The sequence below is a fragment of the Carex rostrata genome, chromosome 20 (genome assembly GCF_964058835.1).
Source record: "Carex rostrata chromosome 20, lpCarRost1.2, whole genome shotgun sequence".
Taxonomy (NCBI): Eukaryota; Viridiplantae; Streptophyta; class Magnoliopsida; order Poales; family Cyperaceae; genus Carex; species Carex rostrata.
In genome coordinates this window covers 7,760,929-7,776,472 of record NC_135937.1, presented here as the reverse complement: position 1 = coordinate 7,776,472, position 15,544 = coordinate 7,760,929, and the positions used below count along the sequence as shown (strand labels likewise).

Here is a 15,544-nt window from a genome sequence, read left to right as displayed (position 1 = left end):
GACGTGATGATTAAATTTTACAGTAAAATTTTCTCTTCCTTTTTTTTTTTCCTCTTCGCAATATAACTCTAGACCACAGTCTAAGGGCCTGTTCGGCCGAATCACTATTCACGTGGAAAAAATGAACTGAATTTTTTTTTTCCCACAGAAACAGTGTTTTTCAATTCAAATCCCTTGCCCGCGCCCATTCCCATTTGTCGGCCGAACAGGCCCTAAAAGAGAACTGTCGGTCCAATAAAGCTGGCTGGTACACCAAGATCCAGATCATTGAATGAGGATTTGGACCAGGTTACAGGATCCATTCAGGGGGCCCACCCACACTGTTATAAACAAAAATAAAATAAAAATGGTCTCAATTCTCATCCGTTTCACCGTGACAGTATCAGTAGTGCGCTTATCTTGACCTAAGCAAAATTTTAAAATTAGAAAATAACTTCATGATCGCATATTTAATAAACTTTTAAAGTAACATTCTAGTCTTGGCTCGTATAGCAAAATGAATTTTGATATATATATTTTTTATAATTCTAGGATAAAAACCGAGAGGAAAAATGAAGATAAGTAACAAAAAAAAAGGAGGCAATTAATAGACGCTAATTAAAATCACAAATTTTGACACTAATTCAAAACCCTGTAATGTAAGCTTGTTAAATCAACGAAAACAGAAACAACATCATTTGGTTAACAATCCAAAAGAAAACCAACTACAGCATCTAAGACATGATGTGGGTGCTCGGCCAGTGCGGCGAATCTGCTCCACCTCTTTTGCTATCCTGGCAACTCGGCGGCTTCTCTTAACCTCCATTTTTGCTTGTTTCCCCTCCACCTTTTGCCTCATTGTACTTAACTTTTTAGCTGTCTTTTGTTGGACACGGAACTTCATATGCTCAGCTTGTGCCTGACATTTTTCAATTTTTCATTAACAATAAAGATTATTAGTTGTTACAAATCTTCCTATCATTATAGAATTGCCATGTTATGATGGGCATCTTTTGAGCCGGATTTCAAACCTGTATATGTTAATATCTCATCTAACTTAACACAATTTAAGTCTTTTGTGAAGACATATATGATATGCATACTATTAAAACAAGGAAACATTAATCCTTCATAAAAACATAATAGAATACTGTCATTACTTATTTCTGGTATAGTTCATTCTTTTTTTCTACAATATAAATCAAGAATTTGCACATTGCATATATAGCACAGGGTGCAATAACTACTAGGTAAAACTGCAATATAATATTTTTTGAGTCTATAAATATTTACCAAAGATGGTTTCATTCTATATGTTCTACTCCATTAAAATCAGTATTTCTCCCAATCCCGAACTGTTTTACATAACTAATCGAGCATTTTATTACCTCAATCCGTCTCTTTTCTGCCTCAATTTTGGCTTGTTGACTAGTTTCCCATGCCTGTATCTTCACCTCTTCACGTTTGTATCTGAAAATAATAAGAAACATTATTAAAATTAATGTCATGAAACAATTAAATCCAAACTGACTTTTCCATTTTCAAAATATAACGGATGTTAAAATCTTTTGAAAACAGTTCAAGGCCTGATGTGGTCTTAAATAGCATCCAATCATACAAACAAATACAAAGCACGAGAAAATTGAAACAAATGTATAAAAATAATTGAAAGAGAAAACTGAAAGAAAAGAAAAACCTAGACACGAGTTTAGATTTCTGAGATTCCTCCCAAACCGCTGCCCGAGCATCGAACAACCTTTTCGCGCTTTCACCCTCGTCAAAATTATTATCACATTCTGATTCTTCCGGAAACTCTTCCTTGCTAGCCCAAGTAGCAATGTTAAACTTCCCCAACTTTAACCCAAGTGCGGCAATCTCTTGCCTCGTCCTGATTTGAAGCTCCCGATCTGGTGTCTGCACAGTACGCAACTTTTTTTGTACCCAGAGGCGACTATCAACCGTAGCTTCTGATGAACTCGAAGATGGTGCGCCCCGCTTCGGGGTTGAAGGGATGGATGAAAGGGGGCTGAATGTGGGTGTGGCAGGCCCTGCTGGAGTACCGGCCATGGATTGCTCTTGACTTGCGATTGGTGTCATCTCGGTACCGATGTCTCTCATTGAGACTGATTGTACTGAACCAGTACCTGCACATTTGGTGTAGAGAAAGAGCATTTTAATTTTAAATCAGTCACACTAAAGATTCATTAAGCACCACATTTAATAACCAAATTTAGAAACTTTTGTCAATTGGATATTAATATGTTTCTTGGAGATAAGAATTAAGTAACAAGTAAAATAGAAAACAACACAAAAAAAAATCACCATAAAAAAAAACATTGGAGAAAATATTCACCAGAGGTTGCATTAATAGTCCTTTCCATGGGTGAGTGCTTCTTGCGAAGTATTCCCCTCTTACGCCCGTTTAAACTCCCACATTCCGTAACTCCACTTCCACGACTTGAACTTCCATTCAATTCAGGTGCAACTCTCACATTGTTATTGGAAATTACCACATTAGCCCCATGGTTTTGTGCAGATGGCTTTTTTGAGAAAATTGGATTTGAGTGCATTGAATGCCTCTTCATGATCCATTTCTCGGCATCATTCCATTTTGATGGAACTTGCCGTACCAATGATGCAGGAATAAAATGCTGACCTGGCGACCTCTCATCTCTCTGGAATTCAAAATTTGAATTCTCAGAGCCATTTGTGCTGTTTTCTTCTTGTCTGGAAGCTTCTGAATTAGCAGTGTTTGCTGCCAAACCTACTTTTGATGTGCTCAACGGTCCTGAAATTATCAGAGGAAAAAATATAAAGAGTTTGCATTAAAGAACATGAGTAACTTATAATCTGACCTAAGAAGCATACTGGAAATGCTTTGAATTCAACGCCTAAAAAATACTTGCTATTCTAAAATCACAACCTATTAACATATGCTTAAAGTAACCTGCGAGATCATTATTTTATATCAGTGAATGAGGCAGGTTGTATAATGGTAGTTTGGAACAGTTTGAAAAAAAAATATATTAAAGGAAAATAACGGCCGCAAATGGGTACTCCTCCATTTTTTAGGGGCATAAAAGATGCAACATTGCATGTTAATACAACAAAAGACCACGTACTAAAATACCTGATTTGAATATATCTGATTCAACAAAATCATGCTCTAGAAGGCTATTTTTGGAAAATTCCAACTCCTCAAGCCTAGAAGGAGAAGCCGTGGCTGATTTGATAATATTTGCTTCTTTTTTCCTAACTCCTTGATGTGAATTTGAAGAGCCCAATAGCCTCATTCGTAATTTACTTGGAGATATCACTGCTGTCTACAAGCATTGAAATTATGAAATCAGTCATAGCCATAAAAAAATAAGAAAAGAAATGAGGATTTTCATTGAATCCCGTTGCGCCTGGTAAAATCAATTGAAATTGCCTAATGTAAAGAATAAACATAACAACCTCATCTGTAAAATCAAGTAAAATTAAATTTAGGGGATTCAATCTATTGCCCAATGCGATGTCACTGTAACTATGATGCGCGATCTGATCCGCCTGATTTGAATTGAAAGAGTCTGGTACGTAATATATAGAGACATTATCTATTTAAAGATCAGTATTCTTGTCTCATTATTTGAAAAATAAGTTACACTTGTCCCAAAAATTTGTGAAAAAGATAAAAATTAGCAAAAACAATCTTCTATACTCTGTGTAGGTGTAAGGTAATAAGTTATAACTCAGCAAAGAAACCAGCTTAAATTAACTGCTGCACTAAATTACTGCAGCATTCAATCAAAACAATTTCTGGATATTTTGTCTTGTTTTTGCGAATCACGCAGAGAAACAGTGCTTGAGAATCAGTGGTAAAAGGGAAAAACTAAAATGAAGTACCTGAACCTTGTGGATTCTCTCATATTCCATAGATTTTAGAGAAGGAAGGGGGTGCTGTGCTGTGCTGTTTAAAGAGAGATTGATAGAAATCTCAGGTCAGAAGAAAGGAAATAATAAGAGCGCGAAATGAAATGAAGGAAGCGATCTTCTCAATTCCTAGGAAGTGCGCTGTTAATAATTATCTTGCTCAAAATTTTGGGAATCGATGAAAAGATGCGACAAAGTATCTCTCTCTCTCCAGTACCTGGAAATTTTCAAAAAGAAGGTGACTGCCACTCCAACTGAAATGTGGGGCCCATACCCCATACCATTTGGACAGTTAGCCAGTTACCCTACAAGTTGTACTTTTATTTTTTCTAATTATTAAAATTATTAATTTCGTATTAATTAGAATGATAACCAACGTATTCTACAGACACTCACAATAAGATTCGCGTGTCACTTACTTTGGTTGATAGTTGAATAATAACCAATTAAAGACAGCCACGTTATCATCCGTAAACAACCGTAGAATCATTGCGGTGTAAACACGTCAATAGTTCTTGGGTCAAGGATCAGGAACGGGATTCCCCACACATGCCTTGGTGAAGTCGCCTCTGTTGCCACTTTTACTCAGCACCGAGGCAGCGTCGTTCGCTTTGTTGGAGAGTACGTGTCAGCATTCCGATGCCTAGGGTTTGCTGTTCCCTGCTCGAATCAGTCCACACACGCGTTTACTCATGCTGACGTCGGGTCACGTGAGCCTCCTAAATCTTGTTCGGGGACATTGAAGCTGGTTAATTGATTTTTAATAATTAATTAGGATGCCGAGAATTAATATTTAGGAAGCTGATATGAGTACGGCGCTACAGTACCTGTATCTAAACTGCTATAACTGCATTTCAGATTTGTAACTTTTTTTTTAATATTAATAGTCAAATCTTGAAGTATGTAGTTCAAAGAACACAAGTATTTATATTTATATAGTAAACAATGTAAATGATAAATTAATTATTTTTAAATAATCGTACTCGCACTTTTTTTTGAAATTTCTGATGTCGTACCCGCACCTAAACTGTCATAATTGTTTGTGGGGACCGCAACTGTTTCAGATCTGTAATTTTATTTTAAAATATTAATAGTCGAATCTTGAAGTATATAGTTCAAATAACACAAGTATTTATATTTATATAGTAAACAATGTAAATGATAAATTAATTATTTTTTAAATAATTGTACCGGTAACCTTTTTTGAAATTTCTAACGTCGTACCCGCACCTAAACTGCAGTAATTGTTTGTGGGGATCGCAACCGTTCCATATCTATAACTTTTTTTTTAATATTAATAGTCAGATATTGAAGTACATAGTTCAAAGAACACAAGTATTTATATCTATATTGTAAATAGTGTTGTAATTTTTACATAACTGCTTGTGGGGACCTAAACTGTCATAATGTTGTAATTGAATCCCTCCTCTTTTTACATATGACACTGAAAATATTTATATCTATGCACTCAAGTATTTATTTTTACGAGGTCAACTATTTTTGTTGGAAATATGTTGACGCGAAATTAGTACCGAGGCTTTGAAAGGGTGCTGCTGAGATTTTAAAATAATAACTAGTTGAAACTATATAATATCTTTTTATAATAATAATTAGTGGACACAATATAATTAGTGGGAACCATAATACATTATTCCTCTAAATAGAGCTATTGTAGCGCGGGTACATAAATAATTATTCTAATATTTATTATAATTTCGAGTTGTCTGTACAAAACATAAATATTGCATTTTTTTTGTGTTATAGGGTCATCCGAGAAAAATTTCCTCCTTTTAAAAAGGGATTTTTTTCGCACTATTTTGATAAAATAGAAGCTCGTGCGTATATATTAAATTTAATTGTATTTGTAGCTGCCTTCACATAAAAATAAAAATATTTATATGCTTGGAATTAGGTAGATGCTTACAAGGAAGTGTATTGAGTTTTAGGTGAATTCGATCAATCTATATTGTTTCTACATGCGATCTATTGTTGTTAAGCATGTGACATTTTAAATTTTATTAAGTTGAGAACACGTAGATTACGTGAGTATTAATTTACTACAATCTCTCTCTTGCTTAAAAACTATATTGGCAGATTTTATTTTAATGGTATCTTTAATCTTTCTTTAGAAGGAAATATGGGATATGGAAGATATATATCTCATTATATCTCTGTTTCTATATTCTGCATGTAGATGTTCTTATCTGGCAACAGTTTCAATTAAAAGATGAAATTTTGGATTAAATATTAGCCCTCGTATCAAATATTATGATTCCATGCATCTATTTGATGTTCTTTTTATATGTAAAAGTCAAATTTTATTTAGACACGTGCTGTCCACAATGTAATTGTGTGATTGGTCATGATTTATTTCTATTTTTTAAATGTCATTTAATAAATTTTGAATTGATTGATAATTGATCGGTCATGTCTTCGTTTATTTCTATTTTTGTTATATCGTTTAAGTTGTGTTGGTTGTGAAGTAGAGTTACTCCGGATTAAATTGCTTGCTCCAAGTTAAGATAGATTAAATTAATCATGTTTTGTTGAAGTTCCGTGGATCAAGTTGATGAAGATAAAGGAAATTATAACTTGGATGTTACTTTGATTGTAAGACTCACAGGTGGACTAACTTATTCCAGACTAACTGAAATATTACTCCATCTTAATCCTCCATACGTACTTCTTATTTGACTACTTAGAGATTGAGTAAAGGATTTATTCCACCACTTCATAATCAAACATGACTTAAGGAATGTTATTTATCAATTTGTATGATTTTTTTAAAAATAATACGTCGAATAGATTAAAAAAAATATATGTAATTTAATATATTATTCAATGCATGTTATTTATATTATTATTATGTCAATTAGTCTAATTTTTTTGTAAAAAAATGTTATTATGTATAAAAACAAATTCACTTATAACATATTCTTGTTGCCACCTACGGATACGAAACTAGTATAGATTAATCATCTAAATTGGTAAGCATAATTATTTGTACAAAATACAGTTATTTGTGCAGACCGGACTTAAATATTTTAAGTAAATGTTTTTTTCTAGTGAAGTTAATACGTATTTAAACTCACAAAAGAATTCAATGAGCTTAATTTCAAATAATATTGGACTAGATGAATCTAAAATGTCAAAATCGAAATATTTCACGAGTACAGTCATGTGAAATCATTTTGTAAAAAAAGAACACAAAGGTTTATAAAATATTTTAATGCATTTATTTTTATTTTTTAATTGATTGAATATATACCAAGCGAAATTCATAATTTAAAAAATCATGGTTGGACTGGATACGTTAAGGTACGGTATGGGTGTCGGTCACGTGTTGTGATTCGCGTATTATGTGACATGATCATTCGAGTGACGTGATCATTTTTTGAAAATTTAACACGACACGGTGCGCCACATCAAAGATTTGATCAAAGCACGCGGTCATGCAAATCACGTATAATTAGATCTTTCGAATAGTAAATCTTGAATAAACTAATATAAATTATAAAAAAAATAATTAAACGTGACAAACGTGATGTGACTATTATTCAAAATTTGATCACACTACGTATAAATCTGACTTGGTCACGTCACGTTATGCCACGTGATCCATGTCACAATATAAACTAATCACGACACGGCACATCACATATTAAGATCTCTATAAAATATAAATACGTCATCTCTAAATTGAATTAGTTTCAACGATTTGAATTTACTATTTTAAATCAACCAGATAATTTTTTAAAATTAACCTCATCCATAGTATTTTTCAATCTTAATATATTAGCATGTATTTTAGGAAAAATATTTCATTTATAAAGTTGTGCAAGATTATATTTCAGCCGAGACGATCGTGCTTTTCTTAATTATTATATATTATATAGTCACAGAATCCACCGCATAGAAGACTACATATTATAGTCACAGAACCAATCTAGGAATTATAGCGCCAAGTTACAAAATCCACTTAGATCGGTGATTTAGAAGTTCAAAGTCAAATTACCCGCCGATCCTATCGATCTATTTAATTTCCCTCTAAATTTTTTTTTTTGGTTCGTCTTTTCCCTCTAAATTGTGCAACAATGTCTAAACTTGTTTTACCATACCAAGTCAAAATAATTTGAAATACAGACCAACCCATTATAAGCACAGTAGTCCTGAATTTTATATAGGCTATGAACATAAGCCCTAGGATAGGTTCTACTGACCTATTCTTAAAATACTGTTTCTGATTCTCTTGACCCCACTTTTTCACCTCTCGCTACAGTCCACGTAGAATAGGTTCACCAGACTTAATTTTCGGATGACACCTCACAGAAATCTATATTTAATATGCACAACATTAAGAAATTATTCCTTTTTTGCAGTTCTTTCATTGAATATTTAATAATATAGCTGTCTATGGCTGTATAATCCTTGAATCAATATCGAATTGTGTAATATTGGGGTTAATTTAAAAGGTGTCGAGGGTGCATGTGTGAACAAAAAGTTTGAAATTTGAAGGGTTTTAAAAAAGCCAGAAAGGCAGGAAAAGATGCCTCCAAAACCCCATCTTATCTCATATTAATCACAAAGGGGCCCACATGTCAATCTCACTCCTATTCCTAGGGTTCATCAAAAGTTCAAAACCACCATCTCGTGTTCTCTGCTATAATGAGGCGCTATTCACTGTTAAAAAATGTGTGTGTTTAATTCGCAAATACCAAGGTTTCTAATTATAAATATTTTTAGAAGACATTCTTGTGTTAGATGTGAGCAAGCTTTGAAGAATGTTATTATCATTATATGTTTAATTGTCTCCTAAACACAGAAGCTGACATTGATTACATATCATGCGGTTCATTTTTTTAAGGAAATTATATACCACATACCAAGAACTCAAGGTATCATATCTCTTTGCAATAAGATATAAAAACATGATACAGTAGGGCTGTATAAAAAGCTCGCGACTTGTGAGCCACTCAAATTCAGCTCGGTAACGAACTCGCTAACAACTCGTTTATTTAAAATTTGAGTTAGTCTGACTCGAGTTGAGTAACTCATGAGTTAAACAAGTGGAGTTCGAGTTGGACTCAACTCGTGACTCGTTTGATTAATGATTTTATTCGTAATTTTTGAGTTAATTCAATATTTTATTTCTCATATTATTACATAACAACAATCATCAGTTCAAATGTTCAACAGTTCAACATCTTAAACAACTCACAAGTCACGAGCCAACTCGAGTTACTCGCGAGTTGAATTCAAGTCAGCGAGCCAGCTCGGCTCAATATTCTCAACTTGACTCACTATCTTCCGAGTTGAATTCGAGTTGTCCATAACTCGAGCTAACTCGGCTCGTTAGCAGCCCTATCAGATACGGTCACAAATCATCTCGTGAAAATAAATAAGAAGAGAAAATTAAATCGGAAGAATGAGAGCAAGATGATGTGATACATGTATAAAAAAAAAAATAAGCCATGGCACTCTTTGTAAAAAAATAAAAATCATAAAATTATCATAAACGCATAATTATCTATAAAATTTTGATAAATTTGTCAAGTAACAATTAGTCCGTTCACATAATTAATATTTAATGAAATTTGTTGATTTGATGTCCTGATGTCCACCATGTCATCGCCACAGTCAAAGTGCGCTTTACTGGTACTTAATGTGTGTGCGTTTGGAACATTTATGGTTGATATCATCATATCATGGTGACATGGTGTACGGTATGGGCAGCACATGGAGATTCCTGCTCTGTTAATTTTCCGTGTTTTTTGATTGCTTGCTATCTAAGGCAAATATCTGGCAACTCTGCACATAAGTTGAGTGTTCAAACTTGTACATGCTCTGCTCTGCACACTTTCTCTGCATACGAGTCCTCTATTAAATTTTCCGTGAAAATGATTTAAAGTTTGTTATTTTTAGAAATTATAAAATAAATTTGTGGAAACAAGATAATTTGTTTTTTTAATAGATAAATAAAATTTTGATCTCATTGGAGAGAGATCAATAACACTAACAACCATGCAGTAAAAAATCAATAGAACTGAATCATCGACTCTCTCCAACCGCTTCTCCCAAGTAGGACCCGGGTGGAAGAGAGAAGAGGATCTAAAGATTTCACAGCTCCTATTGCAACCAAATCAATGATATGGTTTCTGTTATTTTACAATTTTCAGTGACAAAACACGTTATAGCTTACAAAAAAAAATATTGAAATCGAATCATTAGTTCAATCTCATCAATGTGATAAAAAAAAGCAATCAATCTTGTTTTCCAAAATTTGATTCTTTTTCAATCACAAATGAATTGCCTCCGAAACAGTCGGTGTGGGGTCACTGATAGACAGGTCTTGTACATTGTGTGATTCACATACTCGTTATGTTGTATGTACAAAAACTTTTAGAACAAAGTATCCGGATTCTTATTTTTGGTTTATGCAAACACTGCAATCAAATGAAAAATTCTGGGTGAGGATTTTAACAGCAAAATTTTGACTCAAGTCACCAAAGAGGCCGAAATTTTTAAATATACCATGGTTCAAAAAAAGATAAACCCAAACACCATTTTTTTGAAAAATTTCGAATTTTGACACGGCCGCATCCCGAGGAAGCGGCCACCCTATTTTCAGTTCAAACTCACATGAGAAAAAGGCAAAAAAAAAAAAACAAAGCAAAAAAAAAATAAAAAAAAATAAAATGGGCCGCTGCCCCTAGATGCGGCCCACAGAAAAGTGGCCGCATCTAGGGGATGCGGTCATGTCAAAATTCGAAAATTTTCAAAATCGGGGTGTTTGGATTTATCTTTTTTGTGATTATGGTATATTTAAAAATTTCGGCCAAAGAGGTGAGAGAAACTTTTAATTTCGACCATTATGCCCACGATTCAAAAATGACATTAGTAAAGCAACACTGGATTAATGGAGTATCACCTCTGTAGTATAAATATTTTCTTCAAATAAATTTAGAAATATATATGATAAAATTTGAAATGTTGTATTACCTTTTAATGTTAGAAATTCAGTCATTATTTTTGCTAAAAATGACGATCCGTTCATTTTATATTAAATATTGAGTTTAATTAGTTTAATACTTGATCTGACGTACTCCTGTTGCTTTTTTTCTTTCATCAAAAGATACACTCCGTGCATGTACGATATTTACCGCATCTATCATATTTTAAAACCACGTACTTTTTCTAACTTTGAATCACAAATAGATAACGTGTAAGCTTTAACTAAGTAAAATGTTCTAACACCATTGAGTAGATCTTTGCGAGTTTTGTACACAAAATTAATTAATTTAAATTTTTTGACCTCTAGTTTGAATGAAATTACCAAAATATAAATATCCATATATTAAACAAAAGATATGTAAATAAATAAAGTAAAAAATAAGATTGCATGTTATAATATTGGAGATTTTTTTTTCTTATTGTTTATATTTACTTAAAAATAAAAGTTCCGTAGAAGAAAAACTGACCTTAATTTGTCACGTAGCCTTGAAAATAAAATCAATTAAGTATACTAAGAATATTTGATTAAAGAATTATATAGCAAGTGATCGAAGAAGAGAGAAATATCGCACAACTGAAAGTAGGAATTTGTTTTCCCGCAGCATTTTTTTTTGTTAAGTTGAAAAGGCCAACTAGAATTGGTTGCTAATTAAAGAATGAATTATATATCAATTAATTAAACTCAATTAATAAAGTATCTATTAAAGGAGTAAACGATCATTTTAAAAAAAAAATCTTACCACTTCGCTGCTGTGAGCAAAAATTTGGCTGTTAAAATCTAAACCCAAAATTCTGGAGGAAACTTTTTATCAATATAAATTATTAAATTTAGTGGTACAAAAATAGAAAGAGTATCATTTTTAATAAATATAGAAAGATCAAATTTATTGTGTCTGATCCAATATTTGAGCTCGTTCGACTGTCACTGTGCCCGTCCACAGTGTTTCAGTCATTCAAATTAGACCCGAATCCAAGTCCATTCTCGTTTCCGCCTGAAAGCCAAACAGATCCTTATAGATATGATTCAATAGTTTCTATTCAATTCTAAGTTTCTAACATTATCAAATGTGGCAGCCACATTGAGACTAATCCAACAAAAAAATATCTATAGAAAAGCAATTTTGCTGTTACATTTTATCATATTAGAATTGAATATGAACTATTGAGTTCTATTCATAATATTGGATCGGACACAATAAATTATATCTTTCTATATTTATTAGAAAAAATGCACTTTTTTTTTCTATTTATGAATTTAATAATTTTCATGGATAAAAAAATTCTCAATTTTGGATGGTAGTGCATTGAATGAGAGTCATTAGAGTTTGTCTCTACTTCACAGTTTTTCAACGTTAATTAATGCACAGGATGTGATATATTGATTGATACCTATAAAAAAAATTCATATCTAATAGTAAATCTAGTCAAAATTGTACTTTGAATTTTCAGTCAATTTACAACTGTAAACAATGGTCTCCGTTGATTAGACGGATCTCGCGTAAATTTGATGCAATTTAAGAAACAAAATTGGTTGTTTTCCAAATAATTAAATCAAATTGAGATGAGAAGTACTGGCTACACTGTAGCCATCTTACACCACAGTTGATTAGACATGCTATCCGAAACCAAAAAAAAAGAGATTTTATTATGCAATGGCTTAAATTTTGAGTTTGTAATTTGGATCTTTCAATCAAAATACTAGTTAATTTGGCTCAATTTGAAAATTCACGAGATTTATTTAATATTCATGCTGATCCGAATCAGACGGTCCACATTTTTCTTACAGTAATTCAGAATTTGAATTACTTCAGACAACATGCTTCAACAATAAAGACCATATTTAGTTGTGAAGTAAGAGTTGGAGTACATCCTTATTTCACACTTAAATAGTCAAACAAGAGATACAAACAGAGAAGCAATACAGAGTAAGAGGTGAATTAATTCGGAACAAGTTACTTAACCTCTTCAGGTGGATTAACTCACTCCACACTCATAAATATATATTCATTTTTTGGCACCTTACTTCTGTAGAGTAAGATAGAGTAAACTATTTAAATTCTCATTAACTTTACAATTAAATATAAACAAAAGAAACAATAGATTATGATTTCATTTTTTTTTTTCAATTTGACCACTGTTTTATGTTTGGCAATCAACAACTTAAAAAGTCGGATTAAATGTAACACACTCAAAACATGTACATTGAAGACTATGGATATTATTAAAATATATATGAGTTGCATTTATTGAAAACAAAATAATGTAACGATCTCAATCATTGTCAAAATTATAAATAAAAAACATGGCAATTAAAAGTAATGAAATTCGGTACAAACTTCGTCACTCATCAAAATGATTTAAAATTTACATCGTCGGTTTATGAGTACCTACTGTTAATAAATTATCCAATTGTATATAAATGCATGAAAAATGATACACTTTCAATGTATAAAGAATAACAGGCCTGTGATTTTTTTTCTATCTTTTAAATATTTTTTTGACTTGACTTAATAAAATGTTATCATGGTTCTCGAATAATTCTTGTCAATTCAATCATTAAAATAAATAGTCTTTTTGAAAATACTCGAACTATTAATCTATTACCGTCTTTATTCCCATGTTAATTTCGCCAAACACGGTAATGCAATAGAATGGCCTCAGAATGCCAGGGAATTATCCTCCGAAAGTACAAACCAAATGCCCCCTAAGTATTTCCATTTGTTCCTTAAAATTAGTATTTGATTTAAAATTAAGATGCACGAGTCTTGAGGAGATCCATTGTTTGTTTTGGATAAAAAAAATATTGTTCTTTATTATGGGTAGAATTAGAAAATTTAAAAAGTAGTTGAAAATTAAAATACACAATATGTGCTGACTGCTGAGTGAGATTTGAATATATGTCCTCTCAACAAGATAGAACCCTAACTACTTAGCTACACCTAAATCTTTATTATTTATTGAGAAAGGGGTTACACTGTATAAGATGTTTAAAATAAATAGAATTTCATTAAATTTGAATATACATAATTAAAAAAATTAAAATCATAACGGTGACTTAGTCATCTTTGGCTAAGTCTTAAATTTGCCCATGTCCTCTACTAAACAATAAAGAAATTGAACGCTACGTAGTGTACTCTATTCTTAAGCAATTTTGTGAGAAAAATTACGGTGTTCTGAAGCTGACTAAGTATTTTCCTCACAAAACTGTTAAAATCGATCTATTTCACAAGTGATTTGTTTGCTTGTCAGATTTACATTTAAGTCAATAAAAAAATAGAATTTATAAGTTAATTTTTTATTATTTTCTGACAACTTAACTTTATACTAATATAATTTAAAATTTTATTATGTAAAAATATTGCTTGTGATGTAACAGTTCAAATTCATTATTTGAAAAATCAAACCAATATATTTAAAATTAAATTTACCAAAAACTCGCGAGCTTAAATTAAAACCACCTTCCTAGACTCCTAGTTATACTCTAGTTTTGGCGTTCAGAGTAGGTCCGATGCCCATCGGACCTACTTTGGTTCGATGGGTGTAGTGACCATTAGATTGCATTAAGATTCGTGAGCTCTGTATTAAAATCTGTGCGAGTCTGTATCAATTTCCGTGCATACCTATCTTAATAGTTAATATTAAGCGTACATTGTTAGAACTAATTGAATCTAAAAATAAATTCAATGCCCATCGTACTACTCCTATCTCCTAGTTTTGTATTCTTTCCATTTATTTATCTTATGCTATGTCACTTTTTTCTCCTTGAAAATTTCTCCAATCATTACAGTATGGCAATAAGGCGCATTTTGAATGCCTTGAGGATTGCGTGTTGCTTTGGCTAAGTCCCTTGACAGGCTAAATAGTACTTAGTTTTTTGGCTAAAAAAAATGGCACGGTAGATTTTGTAGGCATATTTTATTTTATTGTTTAGTTGGTAGGTACAAAATTGTAAAAGAGACCAGGTGGATATCATTATCAATTATCATCATGGTAGCCTACTTTTGCCGCAAAAGTGTAGCAACTTTCGAACACAATCCTTCCAAAAACCAATAACTTTAGGGGATTGAATCGTCTACCCTCAGGAATTTTTTGCCCCAGAGTCACTGTTGGTGGACCTTCAAAACTCTAAACCCTAAATTCTAAACCTCTAAATTCTAAACCCGGCTCCACCTCGCAGTGACTGAGGGGGCAGAATTTTCCTGCACCCCGGGGGACAGGTGATATGCTTCCTAACTTTAGACTCAATACAAATTACAAAGAGTGCAAAATACGTGCTGTGTCGAGTAATAAGCTGTGATTTTAGTTTCGTATTATGCTGTGTTGTGAACTTGTGATCGAGTTAATTTTTTGTGTTGTGACTAAAATGTTAAAGAATGGTCACAGTATGCAAATGATTAAATCACGTAAATCACATCATGTCTAAACGTACTGTGATTAAACGTGACACATGTGACCATTTAATCATAATTAAATATTAGTTTATTTAAGATTCACTATTTAGTCAAGATCTAACGGTCCTGATTACATGCGACTCGCATGATCAAGTGCCGTGCTAAGTTTTTAAAAAATAGTCACAACACGGGACATGAATTACAATATGTATCTGACACACATGTTGTGCTGTTCCATGCCGTTTCGTAAC

The 15,544-nt window shown here is 32.3% G+C and overlaps 1 protein-coding gene across 1 annotated transcript; it reads right to left on the bottom strand.

The window, feature by feature from the left end:
- Positions 1 to 589: 589 nt before the first annotated feature.
- Positions 590 to 4,112, bottom strand: LOC144572368 (uncharacterized). The gene is made up of 6 exons (XM_078321919.1): positions 3,865 to 4,112; positions 3,110 to 3,302; positions 2,333 to 2,767; positions 1,676 to 2,123; positions 1,368 to 1,449; positions 590 to 898 (listed from the first exon to the last, which is right to left on the bottom strand). Exons 1-6 carry the CDS (start codon positions 3,892 to 3,894, stop codon positions 674 to 676), a joined length of 1,413 nt encoding a protein of 470 aa, XP_078178045.1. The 5' UTR covers positions 3,895 to 4,112; the 3' UTR covers positions 590 to 673.
- Between the last annotated feature and the right edge of the window lie 11,432 nt (positions 4,113 to 15,544).